We start from the raw sequence: 21,955 nt of genomic DNA, 5'->3' as shown, positions 1-21,955 counted from the left end.
TAACCAAAAAAGTTAGGTTATCCGAGGCTACACTCCATCTCCATATCATAGTTCTAGTATTCATATCTTCATGGTATATTTTAAAGATTCTTTTTACTATAATTAACTTACAGGGTGTAAAAATTAAAATAATTCTACATATTTCTAAAATTATTTATATGATTAATATTTTAATGATTTATTAATATAATTATATTTATCATGTATGTAAATTTTTGAACTGACCCAATATTTTTATCATATCGATCTAAAATGCTCTATATATTAATATATATTCAACGATTGAATTTGTTTTACATAAAGCAAATACATTAAATTTGACATGTATCATCTATATAAATAGACCATGAAATATAACAATTGAATCGTTAAAATATTAATCATATAAATAATTACGAAAGTGTGTAAAACATATGGGTGGTTCTCTCGTATTATATAAATTTTTTCTGTCATAAATTTTAATATTTTACGTGTTTTGATTAGAGATGATAATAGACAACGGATATTCAATATTTGGAAATATGATATTTGTTTTAGGTATTTTAATTACTACTCACATTGCATATTCATTATTTATTAATGAATAATCAAATTGACTTTGCATAGTAAATAATAGATTTAAATATTTGAATGCAGGCAGAAAATTGGAAAATTTGAGGATGGTTTAATTAAATCTTCACATATTTAATTTATTATATATTACTTAAATTATTTGTTGCATTACTCATGTTTATCGTGCCTCTGCCGCCTTTCTGCTATGATTTCATCCGTTACTGGATCCTGAAAGTATTTGATTCTTTGTCGTTTCCCTGGTAAATTCCTAAAATACCACCGATTTCAATGGGCAAACAGATACCTTTTCAGGGGCGGAGTCTCCCAAGAGCCCAAATATGTAACCTGAAATGACACTACTACCCTTCTTTTTTGACTTAAAAGCGACTCAGGACAAATCTGATAGATCCACGCCACGCTTGAATCACTACTCACTAGTCGGCTCGCAACTGATAGGACTGAGTTAGGTATAACCACCAAAAAAAATTTACAAGTAAAAAAGAGATGGCTCCCTCTTTTGTAACTAACGGCGATGTGGCCGCCGTTAAAACGACTCCGTTCGCAGGACGTCTCGCCTCCGTTTACAGCGAGGTCCAAACGAGTCGTATCGACCACGCTCTTCCTGTACCTTCTGTTCTCAGAAGCCCCTTCAAAATTGTCGATGGTCCCGCTAGTTCCGCCGCCGGCAACCCCGGTTCTTCTCTCTCCACTTCTTTATTCATCTTTTTCATTTTCGATCTAGTTTCTTTTTTTCTTTTTGTAATTTATCTGCATAATCATGCAAGTAAAACAATAGTATATAGCTCAGTTCACTGAACTGGCAGATTTGTTTCTTGGCAGATGAGATCGCAAAGCTGTTTCCGAATCTGTTCGGGCAACCCTCGTCTATGCTGGTGCCGAACGGAGTAGACAATATCGGATCTGATCAGAAGCTAAAGATCGGCGTCGTTTTGTCTGGAGGGCAGGCACCTGGAGGTCACAATGTGATTAGCGGAATTTTCGGTTAGTCTTTTTTTTCTCAATTACATCGTTTAAATAACATTGCATGCTACTTTAGAATTACGATACTTGTGCTAATGGAAATAAATTTTTTTCCCTTTGGAATGAAAGATTACTTGCAGGAGCGTGCTCCAGGTAGCACTTTGTATGGTTTTAAGGGTGGTCCTGCTGGGATCATGAAGGGAAAATACGTAGAATTGACTGCAGATTATATTTACCCTTACAGAAATCAGGTATTATTTGCTAGTATTTACAGAAATGTTAGTGTCAGGAAGCAAAAGAAAATAGTAACCAAATGAAGCCTTAAGATCCTTTTTGAATTTTAGCAGCGCGTGCTTAAATATTAATAGTGTTTGGTAGTAACTATGGCTTTTGGGAATTTTGATGATTTTGAAATTTCTACATTATTATCATGTGAAAAGTTGGTGCGAGTATATGATAAAGTAGCTTCTGCTTAATGTTCCTCTTGTTGGTAAGAACAATTTAAACAGTGTGAAAGAGCAGCATGGCAGTGTTTCATATGCACTGACCCGTAAAGCAAAGATCCTAACAATTGTGTTTACTTATTCTAACCAGGGTGGCTTTGATATGATCTGTAGTGGGAGAGACAAGATTGAAACTCCTGAGCAGGTAAGGTTACATCTGTATTTGATTCTAGTTATTGAGTTTTTATCAACTAATAATTGCTGAATAAAGTTGGTACGATTTTCAGTTCAAGCAAGCTGAAGAAACAGCAGCAAAGCTTGATCTGGATGGGCTTGTTGTTATTGGTGGGGATGACTCAAACACAAATGCTTGCCTTCTTGCTGAAAACTTCAGGTACAGTTAGAGAAATTTTGTATTGTCGATATATATTGTTGTTGATGGAAAGTATGTATACCATATTACTTTACTTGCTTCTTCAATTTGCCAATTAGGAGTAAAAATCTGAAAACTCGAGTGATTGGATGCCCAAAAACCATCGATGGTGATTTGAAATGCAAAGAGGTTCCTACAAGTTTTGGGTTTGATACTGCTTGCAAAGTAAGGCTTCTGCGTTCACATTTTATAGGTCTTTATTTTAACATTTGTGCAAGTATTTCTTATACACCCTTTTGTTGTATATGCCACTGCGTTAGATATATACTCATGTTTGCTTATCTTCTTATAGATATATGCTGAAATGATTGGGAATGTCATGATAGATGCACGATCAACTGGAAAATATTATCATTGTAAGTGCTTAAAGCTTTCAAATTTCATGAACCTTTTGAAAGGGTTCATACCTATGTTCATGACTGATTGACTACTTTTTTAATCAGTGTTCATTTATACCACTAAAACACGTGTCTGTTTACCTTTCAAATTAGATTAGGATTGAAATGACCTCTCTGCCCCTTGCTCTACTGTTGTTATTTATGTTGGTAACAATGTTCAATTCACCCGTCTCTGTAGTTGTACGGCTCATGGGACGTGCAGCTTCACACATTACTTTGGAGTGTGCTTTGCAGACTCATCCTAACATTACTATTATTGGAGAAGAGGTATTTTATAGATCATTCATCCTAGACCATTCTTATTGGAGAAGAGATATTCTATAAACCATTCTTATGTATCTGACAGTTTTTGGTACTTGTAAGCAATAAGTTTGAAGAAGGTTTATGTTTTGATTGTTTTAGGACATTCTTTTTGTATATTATCAAGTATGCTCTTTATTTGTGTGTTAAGTTTTAGGTTTTCTAATGATTACTTGAAGATAAAATGGTTGGTAAAAGTTTATACGGGCTATGTTGCTTTCCAACTCTTCATTTTTCTTAAGTACATGTATCCAATACATATTTGGATATGGGTATGAGGGTAATTCTTCAAAAATATATGAAAACTTGAAAAAAATATCGGCATATATCCAACATCAGCGCAACACCAAAGTAACAGGCTCTGTAGATGCTTTATAAAAGCTTTCTGTACAGATTCAAAGGTATTCAGATTACATGTTGCAGGTTGCTGCCAAGAAGCTGACCCTTAAAAACGTAACAGACTACATGGTTGATGTCATTTGCAAACGTGCTGAACTTGGTTATAACTATGGAGTTATTCTCATTCCTGAAGGTCTTATTGACTTCATTCCTGAGGTACTGTTGGTCATCAGCTGGTCTCTTTTGTCAGATTGAATAGATTGTTCTCACAAAGGTTTTGTAGTTAGGAAATCTATTGCTTTGCTATTCACAAACATCTGTGTGTACTACTTGACTGAGATGTATGCTTTTGTGTACTTCCAGGTCCAGCAGCTTATTGCTGAACTTAATGAAATTCTGGCACATGATGTTGTTGATGAAAATGGCCTATGGAAAAAGAAACTTACCGATCAATCTCTGAAGCTTTTTGAGTTCTTACCTCAAGCAATTCAAGAACAATTGATGCTTGAAAGGGATCCCCATGGAAATGTTCAGGTATTTACTTTGTAAGGATGTTCCTCTGCTTGTCTTTGTTGCTGTAGTTTTTTGTGGCTTCCGAATTCACAATGTTTATTTCTGTTATATATGCTATTAGGTTGCCAAAATAGAAACAGAGAAAATGCTCATTCAAATGGTTGAAACCGAATTGGAAAAGAGGAAGCAGGAAGGTTCTTATAAAGCCAATTTTAAAGGACAGTCACACTTCTTCGGGTACTAATCATGTTAAGAAATGTCGTTTTTTTGTAGGTTTAAGCCTTAGTGCTGAGTGACTAGACCAATAAAGTGTATTTCTTGTGGAATCAATTACTTGTTTCATGTTGGTGACATCTTTCCTTGTCTGATTTATAATTTGCAGATATGAAGGTAGGTGTGGTTTGCCTACTAACTTTGATGCATCATACTGCTATGCTTTGGGCTATGGTGCTGGTGCTCTCCTCCACAGTGGAAAAACCGGATTGATATCATCAGTTTGTTTTGATCCCTTTTTCTGTCTTCTTGCACCTTCTTATCCTTTTCCTTTTGGGTTATATTGATATTCAATTGCCCTTTTAAATTTAATGCACTAATTGTTTTGTTTTTTCATATTGTAATGTCCACAGGTAGGAAATTTGTGTGCCCCAGTTGAAGAATGGACTGTTGGAGGGACTGCCCTTACATCAATGATGGACGTGGAGAGGAGGCATGGTATTGTTAACTCTTCAGCCTATCACATCAATTGACTTTGTCTTATAGAACTTCCATTTCTTATTTCCTTTGTTATTTTATGCTGGTGAAGAAACTCTTTGAGTGCACTTGACTTCCTCATCATGTATTTAGTGGCATCTGCATGGCTGCTTTGAATGTGTAAAATGTAATTTAGAACAAAAACATCAACCACATTATAGTAATGAAATTATCTTCACCTTCTCGTATGCATATGTTTCTTTCTTTACATTTCTTGTCAGTAATTCTAGTACTTCATTAACTTTGAAATGTTTTGCAGGTAAATTCAAGCCTGTTATCAAGAAGGCAATGGTAGAATTGGATGGTATGATTCAGCACATTTTTTGTTTTGCAAATTTTGTGTATTAAATGCTATTCTAGATCATGATGCCATGATTTATTTGTTGTGATGATTATGCAGGTGCACCATTCAAGAAATTTGCTTCCTTGCGGGAGGAGTGGGCCAGTAAAAACTGCTACATTAGTCCTGGTTGGTGTCTAATTTTGTACATGTCACATTCTTTTTCTGTGTCATTGGATGCGGTATTTTTTAAATCCAGTTGTCTTTAATTTTGTCGTTGTTGTATTTTGATATCAGGTCCTATTCAATTTGTTGGGCCAGCTTCTAATGCAGTTAACCACACTCTGCTCCTTGAACTTGGTGCTCAAGCTTAGAGGTATCGATTAAAAAAACTGCTTTCATAGAAGCTTCAATGTCTAGAGATAGCAAGGCAAACTTAATATAGTTTGTTTTACTTGTGAAGGTCTTGTTTTATATTTTGTTGAGGTTTTTGGACCATAAATTAGCTTATCTATGGATTTTGAAGCTCTAAGAACCTCCTGCTAAATGTTGCATCATGAACTTGTTCCTGGAATTGAGTTTGAAGTGTTTCAGTTTTCCTTTAGTTTTTATTGATGAATGAGCCACTATTGTCAATGCCCCACACTGTAACTAATGCAACCGAAGGCCTCGTTTTATCTCTGAACCGATGTGCAGCAAGTTCATCTAATAATATAGGGTCTGAAATAACTTCTATGAAGCAACTGCTTTTACAATAGGTAGAGTAGCTGTTTGGATATAATGGAGGAGATTTGATGTAATTCATTTCTCTTGAAGTTTGATATTTTTGGATGTACATTTAAAGGAATATGACTTTTCAAGGTAATAAAATTGAAAAGTTTAGCATATGAGATGGACCATACTCCTCTTCCTCACAAATTGCAGTCAATTTATTTGCAGAACAGAGTAGACTAGGATGAGAAAACTTAGCTTCTATATGGTTCTCCCTATGTGTTACTATAGATTACGTTATTTTCTGTACTTTTTTACGGAGAGGTGCGTCTCATAGAGGCTGAAAGCTGTTACTGGATGACGAGCGAGCCCCCTGAAGTTTCAGGAACCAATCCATCTAAAATCTAAACATACATTTCGCTATCATAGCTGAAACCTCCTTTTATCTTACACGAAGTAACCGGCGGTTACTGTTAGCGTAATTGTACAAACATTAATGTAGCGTCTGGTTTACAATATTGGAAGTTATCTGAAAATACATTCCTATACCTTGAATAGTTTAAAGATTTGATAGTGTAAGATGATGTTAATATCATCTTTTACTTGGCTTTTATCTTTCATTCTGTTGATGATACGACTTAATTTATAATCACTTGAATTCATTTTACTTTCTTTTTCCTTCAACTATCCATAACCTTTTTTCACCTGTAAATAGGAGAATAAAATGCATTTGAGCATGTGTCAATGTCAATTGGTAACATTTCAACTATATTTATTATTTATTTATTTGACTCATTAAAAAATTACCATTTAGTCTATTATATTATGCTTGAAATACTATTGTTTTTATAACAATTTTATCATTTTTATTTAAATTTTTCCTTAGATCATCACTGATAAATGTTTAAGTAATTATTTTTATTCTTTCCTTTTATGAAAAGAGAAGCCTAGCTTATCTCCTACAATTTTAGTTTATATATTTTCAAAAGATGGAATTAATTTAATGTGTAAACTAAAATAGAATAAGTTTTAATTCCTGCGTCGAAAAATAAAATGCAAATTTTACGAGGATAATTTAATAAAAAGAATTTTAGGGTATATTTTATTTCATTAGCAAGTAAATTCTTACATCAAATATATTCGATTATATGCTATGTAATTTCACATTTTCACAATATTATTAGGAAAGTCTTATATTTTATGAATCAAATGTCCTGAAAATGTTATTAGACTAATTTATGGATTGAGTTATCCTGATCAAACTGAAAAGGCCGATCAAAATTTGGGAGGCTTAAATAAAAAATATTAACTCCAAAAAATAGATTTAAATAAAAAAATAAGTCCGTTTAAAATGTGAGTTGGGTCCATGCTTAAGCACTTAAGGATAGAGCTTAGCCCGTTTACTAAGTTTATATTATATCATACTATGTTATTTTTATATATTAAATGATTTCTAACACAAAATAAGTTAGTCTTTAAACCCCTAATTTTTAAAAAAATAAAATCAATTAAGCTTCTTACTTTTTTTTCTCAATTGAGTAAAGGGACTTAATTCACTGCCAAAAATATAAGAATTTAATTGGTTTTTGAAAAATTTTAGGGTCTTTAAAGACCTTTTAGCTTAAATATTACTATAATATAATGTAAACATACTACAAAAAGTTATATTGCCTATTTATAAAATTTTAATACATGAAAATTATTTAAATTATTAAATATTAAATTAAAAATAATATAAATACTTTTTTAATATGGGTAGGCTTAAATTGGATTTGGATTAACCATTTACAAATATGGGTAGGTTTGAGTAAAATTTTAAACTCATATTTCAGGTCGAGCTGTGCTTAGGCAAATATAAAAATATGTTAATATCATGCTTAAGCCTGATTCACCCCGACTCATGAACACCTCTAAATGTTACTGCTAGGCTTATAAATCAATTTAACCAATGAATCTCTCTTTCTATTTGTTTGAGATTGTTTGTATTCAATTTGTGTTCGTTAAAAAATTCAAATTTATGTAGCATTTATTTATTCTAAAGAACGTCACATAAGTTTTAAAGAAAGTTGCGCTTTGATCCTTTTCTGTTGATAGAAAGAATGTTAAATCTATTTGCAAGGTCAAGTTCAAATGGCCATTGAAGAAGAATCATCCCAATACCATGTCTCGAAGACTCTTGGATCAAGGTTATACCAATACTATTACATCAATACAAATGAGATAAAACTCATTCATTATGATCAAGTCTAGAAAAGTCTTGAAGTTGACTCAACAATCTAAGATCAAATCTCAAAAACCTTTGGATTCAAACTCTTTTCACACTCATTTTCAAGATCAAACCTTGTAAGCGGGCTTCAATTATTCAAAATCAAGTCTAGAAAATCTTTGAACCCAAACCAAATCAAATTCTAAAACATGCATCTCTCTAAACCCGTGTTTAAGATTAAATTTCAATGACCCTTGAAGCGGCGCACATTTATCCTAGATCAAGTCTATAAATTCTTGGATCAAAGTTTCGTTGAAGATTGCAACTCAAAAGTTATAAATAAAATTATTTTATTTGCTCCAAATTTTCAAATCGAATTTGAATATATAATAGATCATTTAATAAACAAATCTGAAAATTTTATACATATTCATTTAGTTAACCTGTTAAACTAACATAAATCAAATTATTTATGAGTTATTCAACAAATGTACCTTAGCACCTTAGCTTTATAAAAGTATAGTGATAGGCTGCTGTTTGAGAATGACACTTTTGTCATTAAAAGGTAAAATATTGAGGAAATTCATAAAATTAGCAAATTTATACAGTTTCAATTGGAATTCTTTTCATAGAAAATACGAGTAAACTCAAATACTGAAACTGGGTGACGCTTTAGTGGTTTTATGTGACATTCTTATATGTCAAAATTAAACAGCTATGATACGAGACAAACAATTCAACCCCTTTTCAAGCTTTTCTATAGAGCAGTACTGGACCATTTCATGGAGGTTTTTCTGACTTTTATATCATAGATTTTATTATTTAGTAAATTGTGTTTATGAGAAATTTATTTATTAGAATATAATTTTTAGAGGGTATTATGATATTCCTGTGTGTGAGTTTATGGTGCATGTCAATCATTTTAATTTTTTGTGCACCCTATAATCATGGTAATTATTATTTTATCTTGACATTTATATGTGTTGAGTTTTTGGTAAAATATTTGAGAAGTAAACAATAACAAATTAATTTAATTTTAAAATAATTACAGATAACATTTAATCTTAAACTCGACATATGTTGGTTTGAGTTGTGAACAATTTTTTTAAAAAAAAAAAAGACAATATAATTGATTAAATTCTAGCTGAAATTTAAATTAAAGTCGACACATGTAAGTGTCAAGTTTCACATAAAAATCGTAGCAACCTCGATTTTAGAAACATATAAATAGGCAATCAATTTTGTTAGTTATTCATGGAAAACCAAAACAAATCTTCCACATTTACCTTAAACCTAACATAGCTAGGTACCTCCAAATTATTATCTCTAATTGCACTGTAATGGCTGCCCGCTTATTAAGATGCAAATGAGGGCATATCGCCAAGAATGCAACAACAATTGAGTATTTTCTTATAGTTGGACTTCGTGGTAACATGAATATAGGTTTGCCTGACTAAAGAATCATTCCTTAATCTATCACACAAACCAAATTAGGAGAGTTACTAACCTTCCTTTTCTTATATGGTTTGATTGAACAATAGAGACTGAAGACCATGTGTTTCATCTCCTATGTGGCGAAGTGACAATAACGCTGGAACATGTAGCATTGTACACAATGCCTCCAATGGACAAATGTCTTGTATCTGGAAGATCTGAGCACAATTTAGGGAAAATCCTTTATGAAGCATTCATAATGGGTACCGATCTTCCGCTTGATTTCAAATGGCTTTGAGTGAAGTTAGCCTAGTTGATGAGGTGATTCAAGCATCTCCCAGAGAATTGACCGTGCCCCGGTGTGTGTGCATCGAGACTGAGAATCAATACTATTTAATAATTTAAAAGTGACTTTACTATGACAGGTCAATTGTAAAATTTATAAGTGTTACAATGGAACACTTTGAGTATTCCAAGGATCGAACCCAAGGGATTTCCAAACTGGTAATTGTGTTTATCAAGTTTTAAAAGTTAAGAAATTACTAATCTAATCGAGTCAGAAATTATTAGTGCAAGTTCAAATAAAATAAGATTTGAGCTATATCTAAATTAACAAATAAAAATACCAAACTAACTTTCTTCCTTTTTACTAGAAACAATGCAAATTGATTAAAATGATGGTTGAATGAGTCATGGATTAATAACTAAGCTAATAAATCTATGATGATTATATTGTTTGCTACTCCTAACTAGAAATCTCTTCTCGGTCTCATCTATCTAAATCTTCCACTAGAGGCGTCAATTCTAGTGTAATATACAATTTAATACACTTGAACATGTTGGAAAAATATCAGTTTAAAAATATTTTTCTTGCACAGCAGAAAATTAAAATTTTGAAAACCGATCTGGTTTATGATATTTATAGCAATAAACCTTAACTGAATTCGTATCTGTGTTTTTGACTTAGTGGACGTTATTTGTTCTCGATTTTCAACCAAACGATCTTCTCCGTAATTCTCGTACCATGAACTGCTTCGAGTGTGGGCTCAAACCAATTGAATCGAAACACAAAACTAGAAAAAGTTCTCTCCTTTTGGGGTGAAAACGAAAATTCTATTTTCTTAATAAAAACTGGTAGAATTGTTATTCCGAAAAAATATATGTAATAGTTGAGAATAAATTCTCTCTATTTTTTGGCAGAATAATAATCTCTCAAAAATCTGTGAATTATAGTTGTAGAAGGTAGAACCCTTATAAAGTTGTAGAAGTTTATTTCTACTAGAAAAACAATATCCTAATTCAACTAAGATGTAGGGGGCAACGACCCTAGTTAATAATACTAGGTTTTTATCGTCCCACCTTGTTACGTGATAGACTTTTTGGGCTTCTCTCACATCGGGTCAAATTATAAGTACTTCCTAGGCCTTTTTGACCCAGTGCTCTGTAATGTGATCCAACTCGATTTAGTTTTTCTATTTTACAAAATACAATTTAATATTTATATATATAAAAAAAATTTCATCCCTATTTTACCCCTAGCAAAATTTTGACAATTTAACCTCTAATAAAATTTTGACGATTTTGCTCCTGGTAAAAATTTGAGAAAACATGTTTAATATTTCACAACTCAACATGTTCACTATGACCAAATGATTTACTTTCATTTTCGTGCATCAAAACAGTCCAAAAACATAAACTCATTCTTCTGATCATTTTTAAGTAACCCCTATAGGATTGCAAATGGATCATTTCCATTTTTATTTTCATTTTCATTTCCATTTCTATTTTTGGAAACCTACATTCATTTTCAAATGATTCCATTCCTCCATTTCAGAGAAAACCGTAATCATTCCTGAATGTTTCTCATTTCTATTTAAACACGCAATTCATTTCTAGTTTCAACAAGCTAGTGGAGGGACTGATTGGACATATGTAGTTGAGGCTCAAATGATTTATAATTAAGTTCTGTCTTTTCTCCTATTAATTATAAACTCATTTACTCACAAAGTCATTCCATTATACTGTTGTGACTGAGCTCTCCCAAACGGCATACTATTACGAAAGTATCTACTCAATGCTCGTCCAATGACCTTATCATAAGTGTGTTACCATTATATCTTCCTTCATGAAAAGTCAATCACTATCAAATAGTGATCAAAACATCCATAAAAAAGATGGACGACCCGTGGCCACGTTTACTTTTCATCAACCATGTAATTCCAATGAGAAGATATCATTTAACCCATATTATGGGCTATGATTTCCACTATTGTGAATGATACTACATACTGCAGAAGGCGTATACCCAACACATTAGCTTTCGATTCATTATCTATTTGAACTCAGGCTTTTACTTACATCAAAGTGTACAAGTCACGCATACCTAGTCTGCCATCAATTTAGGATTTAGGTATGCCATATGATGAACATCACAAGTGAATAAATCCATAAACAAATTCAGGATCTATTCTACTTGGGTCTTGTTTGATGTTTTGTTAGTTCAGTCAGTTACATTTATGTCTCTATCTTCTGGGAGTATCCGCTTTGATGCTCAAGATAAGGCATCTCATTAATTGGATTTGATAGATGACATATTAGTCTTTTAATCGGTTTACTCATTTTCGATTAGACTAAGGACATGTTTAGGTTCATTTACTAATACAAACTATCTTTTCGTACTATGATCTGACCACATAATACCACTTAGTATTAGTTAAACATTTACACAACCGAGAGCAATATTTTCTTCCATTTTGCTTTGTATGCAAAAACCATGTGAGAAAAATATACAAAGTATTAATGTAATTTATGAATAATTTTATTAACCAATCTATTTGAAAAAATTACAAGTGTACTTAGACGAAAATACTATACATATAGTACCAAATCCAATAGTCTCTTACTTGCCCTAGTAAATTAGATAAGTCATGTTTTGCATTCCTATGCCCTCCATATGTTTCCCAAATAGCTCTCTAGCTATAAGGTTCTTGGCTAAACAAATCCCTGGGTTTTTCCTCATATGCGATCTTTGACTACATCCACTATTCCATCAAACACTAACGTCTCCTTTATGATACTTTGTATAAATGTGTTTTATTATTTATATGGTTTCTTTAAGCTTTAGACATATCCGCACTACTACAGTGACATAGCTTTTCCCATACCTCATATTTGGCCCTCTATAGTGAAGTTAGTAATGCAACCTTGCTTGACACTTATTCACACTATAGGCCCACCATTTAGGATAAAACATAGCCCAACGTCGATTTCCTCGAATCCTAACACTTTTGGAAGTTAGAACCAGTATATCTGATAGAAGTGAGATCGTCTTTAGAATACACAAACATATAATTCGTCGTTTTTTGCAAATACTTGAGTATATGCTTACTTACTTGCCAGTGCATTAGTCTTGGATTGCCTGATATCGGCTTACCAACCCCATTGCAAAACAGATTTTTGGGTGTGTGCATAACATAACATACATGAGAGTTCCTATTGCTGAAGTACAAGGAACCTTTCCCATGTTCTCTCTTTCTTCTACTGTCTTAGGACAGTCTTCTAAAGAGAGATAAAATCCCAATACGTAGGGTTGATTTCCCTTATTTGAATTAGTCATTAAATAACGCTCCAATATCTTGTTTATGTATGAAGCCTGAGACAGTGCTATCACTTTATTCTTTCGTCCCCTTTGGATTTGAATACGTAGAAAAAATTAGCTTCTCCCAAGTTCTTCATGCTAAATTATTGGGTTAACCACAGTTTAACTGATGACAATGTCCCTACATCATTTCTAATGAATAGAATGTCATCGATATATAGAACGAGAAAGACCACTTTTCCACTAAACACTTGTAAACACAAGTTTCATCTGTATTTTGCTCAAATCCAAAAGTCTTGATCGCTTGATCGAATCTTTGATTCCATGAGCAAGATGCTTGCTTAAGTCCATATATGGATCTAAGTAGTTTGCAAACTTTATGCTCGTTTTCTTTAGCTATATGTCTGGTGGGTTTCATCATGTAGATGCTCTCTTCAAGATAGTTATTTAAAAACGTTTTCTTGACATCCATTTGCCAGATCTCGTAATTGAGAGCCACCATAATAGATAGTAATATTTAGATTGACTTGAGCATGACAACTGAAAAGAAGGTTTCTTCGTAATCGATGTCTTCTTTCTGAGTATAACCTTTTGTTAAAAGTCTGGCCTTATAAGTTTCCACTTTTCCATCTGTATTTCTTTCCCTCTTGTAGATCAATTTACACCCTATGAGTTTTATCCTTTCTGGTAAGTTTATAAGTTCTCACATTGAGTTGGAATACATAGAGTCTATCTCAGCTTTTATAGTTATTTCCTATAGCTTGAAATCAACACTTTGCATCACTTCAACATATGTGAGTGGGTCATCATCTTCGTGTTTGGTAGACTTAGTTTTAAAAACACTTCTACTAGATTGGAAGAATGAATGCCTACGAGAGACCCTTCCACTGCGACAAGGCTCTTTATGTTGCTGATTGTTTGCAAGTCTATTATTAAGAGTTGGTTTAGAAATCATTTCCATAGGTTTTTGTATATTTCTCGAAAGCTCCATAAGTATCTCTTTACTCCGATGTTTGAATTCATTCATGTAACTTTTTTCAAGGAAAGCAACATTAGTTGAGACTATAACAGTTTTCTCTTTCGGGTTATAAAACAAACCACCCTTTACTCCTTTTGGATATCCTACAAACATACACAATTATGTCTATTAGTCCAACTTCGTCGCATCTTTATCCAATAGTGGTCCGGTCATCCCCAAATCCTAAAATAATTAAGATTCAACTTCCTGCGATGCCACAATTCGTATGAGGTTTTCGAGGCTACCTTAGTTGGCACATCATTCAGAATATAACAAGTCATTTGTACATCGTATCCTCGAAAAGAGATTGGAAGCTTCGAATAACTTAACATCAAACATACCATATCTAGCAACGTTCGATTTCTTCTCTCTACCACGCCATTCTATTATGGTTTTCTTTTTCTCTTATTTTCTTTGTCTTTTCATTTTTATTTTAGGTTTTCTCTTTTCTTTTTAGGTTAGACTTTAATCTTGTAGTTTTGTTTCTTCCTTATTATTAAAGATTTTGTAAACAAGGATGGACAAACTCTTGGGGTTCAAGGGAACTTCATCAATTGAATGAGCATATTCTTAAACCCTTTTCTTTCATTTTATGCTTACAATATGTTTGATAAAATGCTTGTTTGGAATTTGAGTTTGAGTATGTGCTAAAATTGTTGGATGATTAGTTGATTGGTTGTATGTAAACTTAAGTTAATGTCTATGCTTGATTGATTGGTTGTTCGATTATATCAAAATATTTAATATGTTAGAATTGATGCCTCTAGCGAAAAAACTAGATAAACGAGACCGAGAGAAGAGTTTATCCTTAGATATTTTGATATAATCGTGTTGAGTAGTGAGATCAAGAGGTAATCTATATGCCTACGTGAGACCATAAGTAATCTTAGGTGGTAGCTTCTTGTAACACCCCTTACCCGAGACCGTTGCCGGTATCGAGCACGAGGCATTACTTAGCTTATCTTACCAATTCGGAGCATACAAACTAGGTTTGAAATTCATTTCACTATTTACAGCAAATCTGTCCAATCGCGCAGCAGTTACTAAATTAATTATAACTCGAGCTACAGAACTCGAAATTTAATTCCGTAAATTTTCCCTGAAACTAGACTCATATATCTACTCATCATAAAATTTTTAGAATTTTTGGTTCAGCCAATTAGTACAGTTTATTAGTTAAATTCTCCCCTGTTTCACCACCTGACTGCCCTGACCTCTAGTCACTAAAAATAAGTTTTCTCACTGTAGGATTTTCATATGAAGTTCTTACTTGTTTCTACAGAAAATAGACTCAATGAGAAATCTATACATATAAACTATAACTCATAACCATTTTTTTACAATTTTAATGATTTTCTAAACTCAAAACAGGGGACACCAAAACTGTTCTGACCCTGTCTCACGAAAATTCACATATCTTAAAATATAAAATTCCTTTCGCTACACCGTTATTTTTCCATGAAAATAGACTCAACAAGATTTAATTCCATATATAATTTACCCTCTAATTAATTTTATACTATCTTGGGTGATTTTTCAAAGTCACGTCACTGTTGCTGCCTGAATTTTGTTTCTTTGCAAAATTTCATCCTTTCATGATTTCCATACATAATTTATCACCTAGACTCTTATAACAACAAATACCTTCATACTTAACCATTTTAATAACCATACATCATCAAATACTTACGCACCATTCTTTAGCAAAATCATAATCACAAACATACAAAATAACTAAATCCCTATACATGCCATAACTCAAACGTGATTCGATATAAAATACCGAGCAGTTGTGGTTGATAGTGTGGACGATCTCCGACTTCTTTAGGATCCTTGAAGTAGCTTTGCAATACTATAAGAGAAAGAGAAATAAAAGAAGTAAGCATAAAGCTTAGTAAGTTTACTAGCAAATAAATAACAACATTACACACAAATAATTAAACTCAAGTGACTATATCTCTAGTTTACTCTTTAGTTAATCTCATACTAGTTCTCTTACTTGTTTACTTAGAATACTTGTGTGCATAACTTACTCAACTCTTGCTGCATCGTTGAACATCAATTGATAGTATAATAAGTTCTTAAGTCTTACAACTTACCTGAGCTTGCCATTTATGCTTTAAACTGAACTTCATGAACATGATTCGTTTACAAGCCCGTTGAGCTACATTGGAATAATAAGGATACTCGGGTCTCTTCTGATAATAACATGCCAAAGCCATGTCCCAGACATGGTCTTACGGGGGACCTCTCATCTCGGTGCCAACGCCATGTCCCAGACATGGTCTTACATGGGACCATGTCCCAGACATGGTCTTACATGGGACCTCTCATCTCGGTGCCAATGCCATGTCCCAGACATGGTCTTACATGGGACCTCTCATCTCGGTGCCAATGCCATGTCCCAGACATGGTCTTACATGGGACCTCTTTACCCAAATGTCATGACATTCGTATCCAGTACCATCCTTATGTATCAACGAGACTTTTTAATTTTAATTCTCTATCATTTCATGCTTAGATCATCATCAAATAAATTCATAGTTGCTGGAAAATAACAGCATTGATAATAAATATTGAAATATTGCATTTATTTACCGTAAACTTACCTCGGTACCAATTATAGCCAAATTCACCAACTTAGTCTTCAACTTTATTCTTCCCTTTGTCTAACCTCGAGTTTCGTACTTCTTGATCTAAAATAGTAAATTTAACTTATTTAATAATCACATTCATCAAAACAGCCCTCGACTCTAACTTTTCAAAATTACAATTTTGCCCCTAAACTTTTACATAATTACATTTTTGCCCCAAGGCTCGGAAATTAAACTTCATCTCTTATTCTTATGTTTTATAACATTCTGAACATTTTTCCCTTCTATGGCAATATCAAATTCCCACTCTAACATGTACTTATGAACATTAGGTATTTTTACCGATTATGTCGTTTTACTCGTTTTCACTTAAAATCGCTTAGCAAAAGTTGTTTAACATAATTTATAGCTTCATATTCTATCATAAAACATCAAAATAAACACTTTTCACCTATGGGTATTTTTCCAAATATAAACCCTAGGTTAAATTATTGCTAGAATAAGCTAAATTAAGCTACCGGACTCCAAAAACGTAAAAACATTAAAAGCGGGACTTGGGATCACTTACTATGGAGCTTGGAAGCTTGAAAACCCTAACTATGGCTTCCCCTTGCTGATTTCGTCCTAATGAAGAAGATGATGATTTTTGCCATCTTTTTCCTTTTAATTCATTTTAATTACTAGATTACCAAATTGCCCCTAACTTAAAAATTTTCTATTTCACTTATCTCATGTCCATTTTGTCTACCAAGTTACCAATGGTATAATTACCATATAAGGACCTCCAATTTAAAGTTTCATAACAATTGGACATCTCTAACATGTAGAACTCAACTTTTGCACTTTTTACAATTTAGTCCTTTTGACTAAATTGAGTGCCCAAACGTCGAAATTTTCGAACGAAATTTTCAAAAAATCATTTTGTGAAATTGTAGACCATAAAAATATAAGAAAAATAAAATTTTTCTCATCGGATTTGTGGTCCCGAAATCACTGTTCCGATAACCTCAAATTTAGGCCATTACAACTCTCCCCCCCTTTTTAAGGATTTTCGTCCTCGAAAATCTTACCAGTAAAGAGGTTTGGGTATTGTTTCCTCATTGCCTCTTCCGGTTCCCATGTTGCTTCCTCAATCCCGTGCTTTTTCCATAACACTTTCACTAAATTTATCTTTTTGTTTCTAAGTTCCTTTGTTTCTCGTGCTAATATCTTGTTCGGTTCTTCACTATAAGTCATATCAGGTTGAATCTCCACTTCCGTCGGAGTAATAACTTGTGAAGGATCTGACTGATATCGTCGTAGCATAGATACATGAAAAACATTATGGATTCTATCGAGTTCTGGTGGTAAAGCCAATCGATAAGCAATCGGTCCAATTCTTTCTATGATTTCATATGGTCCGATAAATCTTGGAATCAATTTACCCTTTCGACCGAACCGGAGAACTTTCTTCCAAGGAGACACTTTTAAGAATACTTTATCACCCACCTGAAATTCAATCTCCCTTCGGTTAAGATCGGCATATGACTTCATCGATCGGAAGTCGCTTTAGACTATCTCGAATCGACTTGACTTTTCTTCTTTCTTTCTGATTAAATCAACCCCGTGTATTTTCTTTTCATCGAGCTCATCCAATATAACGGTGTTCTACATTTTCTACCATACAAAGCTTCATACGGAGCCATTTTAATACTAGACTGATAACTGTTATTATAAGCAAATTCAATCAAAGGTAGATACCTTTCCCAATTACCTTGAAATTCTAATACACAACATCGGAACATATCTTCCAATACCTGAATTACACGCTCAGATTGGCCATCTGTCTGAGGATGAAATGCAGTACTGAAATACAACTGAGTACCCAAAGCTTCTTGTAATTTGTTCCAGAAACGAGACGTAAATCGGGGATCTCTATCTGATATAATGGAGACAGGCACTCCATGTAGTCTAACAATCTCAGATATGTACAATTCAGCCAATTTATCTAAAGAATAATCCATACATACCGGAATAAAGTGCGCGGACTTTGTCAATCGATCGACAATTACCCAAATGGCATCTTTCTTCTTTGGAGACATCGGTAACCCAGATACAAAATCCATAGTGACTCTTTCCCATTTCCATTCCGGTATAGTGATTGGTTGAAGCAACCCAAGGGTACCGATGTTCACTTTAACTCGTTGACATACCAAACATCTTGATACAAACTCAGAGATATCACGTTTCATACCCGGCCACCAATACATCTTTTTCAAATCATTATACATTTTATTACTCCCCGGATGTACAAACATAGTACCGCTATGGGCCTCGTGTAGAATCTTCTGTATAAGCTCGAAATTCTTCGGTACACATACTCGGCCTCTGAATAATAAACAACCATCAGTCTCGATCAAAATTCGAATCATTACGACTCACATTGTACCCGTTTAGCTTGTAACTTCTCATCATTTTTCTGAGCCTTACATATTTGTTGACGAAACATCGATTTAGCCTTCGTTTCAGCTATGATTGAACCATCATCAGTCAGTGACAACCGGGCATTCATAGCTCGTAAAGCAAATAGAGATTTTCGGCTCAAAGCATCAGCTACCACGTTAGCCTTACCCGGATGGTAATCAATAACCAAATCATAATCCTTTATCAATTCAAGCCACCTGCGTTGTCTCAAATTCAAATCTTTCTGTGTCATCAAATATTTCAAGCTTTTGTGATCAGTATAAATATGACACTTTTCACCATACAAATAATGCCGCCATATTTTCAATGCAAATACAATAGCAGCTAACTCGAGATCATGTACCGGGTAGTTTCTTTCATGTGGCTTAAGTTGTCTTGAAGCATAGGCTATTACTTTATCTTCTTGCATCAAGACACAACCCAAACTATTTAATGATGCATCACTATAAATAATAAATTCCTTACCCGATTCTGGCTGTACCAACACAGGTGCTTCCGTCAACAATTTCTTCAATCGGTCAAAACTTTGCTGGCATTTATCTGTCCATTCAAATTTAACATCTTTCTGTAATAAACGAGTCATTGGAGAAGCTATCATAGAAAACCCCTGTACAAATCTCCGATAATATCCAGCTAATCCCAAGAAACTTCTAACTTCAGATACATTTTTTGGTGGACTCCAATTGACAATAGCTGAGATTTTACTTGGATCTACCCTGATGCCTTCTGCAGATACAATATGTCCGAGAAAACCTACCTCTCGAAGCCAAAATTCACATTTACTGAATTTAGCATAAAGTTTCTTTTCACGCAGAATTTGCAACACTATTTTCAAATGTTCTGCATGCTCAGTTTCATCCCGAGAATAAACTAAAATGTCATCAATAAAAACTACTACAAACCTATCTAGATACGGTCGAATATCCGGTTCATCAAATCCATGAATCTGCAGTGCATTAGTCAACCCAAACGGCAAACCGAAACTCATAATGCCCATACCGGTTACGAAAGTCGTCTTTGGCACATCCGCTCTTTTACCCGTGAATCGATAATAACTCGATCGGAGATCAATCTTTGAAAATCTTGTGGCACCTTTCGGTTGATCAAATAAGTCATCAATTCGAGGCAACGGGTACTTATTCTTTATAGTTACCTTATTAAGCTGCCGATAGTCAATACACAATCTCAAAGACTCGTCTTTCTTTTTCACAAACAGAACTGGAGCACCCCAAGGTGAATGACTCGGACGAACAAAACCTCATCAACAAGTTCACGTGAATCGTGCCTTTAACTCTTTTAATTTCAGAGGAGCCATACGATACGGAGCTATGGAAATTGGGGCGCTTCAGGAATCAAATCTATAGAAAATTCCACTTCTCCTTCGGTGGCAACCTGGTAATTCCTCCGAAACACATCGGAAAATTCACATACAATCGCAATCGCTCAGATCTTTGACTCGAGATACTTTAGTATCCAACACATACGCCAAATAAACATCATACCCTTTTCTAACACACCTCTGAGCTGTCATAACTGAAATTACATCAGATAATTCATCTGTCTGATCAGATTTAACCCGAAGTAATTCTCCATTCTGGCACTTCAGTACAACATATTTCGTCTACGCTTTACTCTTTGCGTCATCTTTGAGTTAACCAATCCATGCCCAATATCACATCAAACTCATCAAAAGGCAATAACATCAAGTCAACCGGGAAACAAATACCTTTTATCATCAGTGGACAATTTTTACAAACTTTATCCACCATCACAAACTGGCCCAGGGGGTTCGAGACTTTAACCATAAATTCAGTAGGTTCAACAGACAAATTTTTAACAAATGCTAATTTTGTGCATATATATGAATGTGTAGAGCCAGGATCAATTAATGCAATAACGATAGTATCATAGAGAGAAATGTACCCGCAATTACATCGGAGAGGACGCCTCTTCACGAGCTCGAATAGCATATGATCTTGCAGTGCTCTAACATCCGATCTAACCGCTGAATCTCTGGATGCACCCACATTTCGCCCCCCTCCTCGGGTTTCTCTGCGGTCTACCTCGGTAGGAGCATTACCGATCTCGCACTCGTTATTTCTTCTCTTTAGTTGTTTTAGGACAATCCGAATAAAGTGATCGGATGCTCCACATCTAAAACAAACATTTTCACCGCTCTACACTCTCCGGGTGGCGTCTCCCACATTGAGAACATTCAGGCCTAGGAGGTCGAGTACTGCCTGTACTTGCAACTGTAGTGGTTTGAGCTCTAAAACCCTCGAATCTTCTACTTCTGCTTCGACCAGAATATATATGTGGAAAATGTGATCCACTAGAGAGCTCCCTAGGCCTCTTAGATGTAGACTGAAATGATTTACTCATTTGCCTCTTCTTTGTATCCTGCGCTCCAGCTTCAGCTTTGCTCTTCTCTTTTTCTTTTAACAAGTCTTCTACTTTACAAGCTCTTTCTACCAGAACAACAAACTCTCTGATTTCCAATACACCCACTGATAGTCGGATGTCATCATTAAGCCAATCTTCAAATCTCTTGCACATGTTAGCTTCAGTGGATACAAATTCCCGAGCATACTTACTAAGTCTGACAAATTCGCGTTCATATTCAGTCACGGACATCTTACCTTGTTTTAGCTCAAGAAACTCCTTCCTTTTCTGATCTATAAATCTCTGGCTGATGTACTTCTTTCGAAACTCCTCCTGAAAGAAATCCCAAGTAACCCTCTCACTCGGTACTATAGACACGAGAGTCTTCCACCAATGATAAGCTGAATCTCTGAGAAGTGAGACCACACACTTCATACATTCTTCCGGTGTACAAGATAATTCTTCAAAAACCCTGATGGTATTCTCAAGCCAGAATTCTGCTTTTTCTGCATCATCATCTTTGGTAGCCCGAAATTCTTCAGCCCCTTGCTTCCTAATCT

At 34.1% G+C, this 21,955-nt stretch overlaps 1 protein-coding gene and 1 long non-coding RNA gene across 2 annotated transcripts; one reads left to right on the top strand and one right to left on the bottom strand.

The window, feature by feature from the left end:
- The first annotated feature begins 954 nt into the window (after positions 1 to 954).
- LOC105773247 (pyrophosphate--fructose 6-phosphate 1-phosphotransferase subunit beta) lies at positions 955 to 5,600 on the top strand. The gene is made up of 16 exons (XM_012594972.2): positions 955 to 1,246; positions 1,393 to 1,554; positions 1,663 to 1,784; positions 2,128 to 2,181; positions 2,264 to 2,370; positions 2,469 to 2,574; positions 2,702 to 2,765; positions 2,986 to 3,074; positions 3,531 to 3,662; positions 3,810 to 3,980; positions 4,081 to 4,196; positions 4,342 to 4,453; positions 4,586 to 4,670; positions 4,969 to 5,013; positions 5,110 to 5,178; positions 5,287 to 5,600. The coding sequence occupies exons 1-16, from the start codon at positions 1,057 to 1,059 to the stop codon at positions 5,361 to 5,363; spliced, it is 1,701 nt and encodes a 566-aa protein (XP_012450426.1). The 5' UTR covers positions 955 to 1,056; the 3' UTR covers positions 5,364 to 5,600.
- A 10,005-nt stretch (positions 5,601 to 15,605) lies between these two features.
- On the bottom strand, positions 15,606 to 17,160 carry LOC128041930 (uncharacterized). Its single transcript, XR_008197066.1, has 3 exons — positions 17,119 to 17,160; positions 16,566 to 16,652; positions 15,606 to 15,808 (listed from the first exon to the last, which is right to left on the bottom strand). It is a non-coding gene; the product is annotated as an uncharacterized LOC128041930 (long non-coding RNA).
- Between the last annotated feature and the right edge of the window lie 4,795 nt (positions 17,161 to 21,955).

This window comes from Gossypium raimondii, chromosome 6 (assembly GCF_025698545.1).
Source record: "Gossypium raimondii isolate GPD5lz chromosome 6, ASM2569854v1, whole genome shotgun sequence".
NCBI classification, from domain to species: Eukaryota; Viridiplantae; Streptophyta; class Magnoliopsida; order Malvales; family Malvaceae; genus Gossypium; species Gossypium raimondii.
Note: the sequence above shows the minus strand (reverse complement) of the source record. Positions and strands in the feature narration are given on the sequence as shown.

Bases quoted from the DNA above. Each gene is read 5' to 3' on its own strand.
- LOC105773247 (XM_012594972.2), top strand. From the start codon at position 1,057: ATGGCTCCCTCTTTTGTAACTAACGGCGATGTGGCCGCCGTTAAAACG. The intron at 2,371-2,468 runs GTACAGTTAGAG...TTTGCCAATTAG, and splicing joins CTTCTTGCTGAAAACTTCAG to GAGTAAAAATCTGAAAACTC. The intron at 2,766-2,985 runs GTAAGTGCTTAA...CCGTCTCTGTAG, and splicing joins AACTGGAAAATATTATCATT to TTGTACGGCTCATGGGACGT.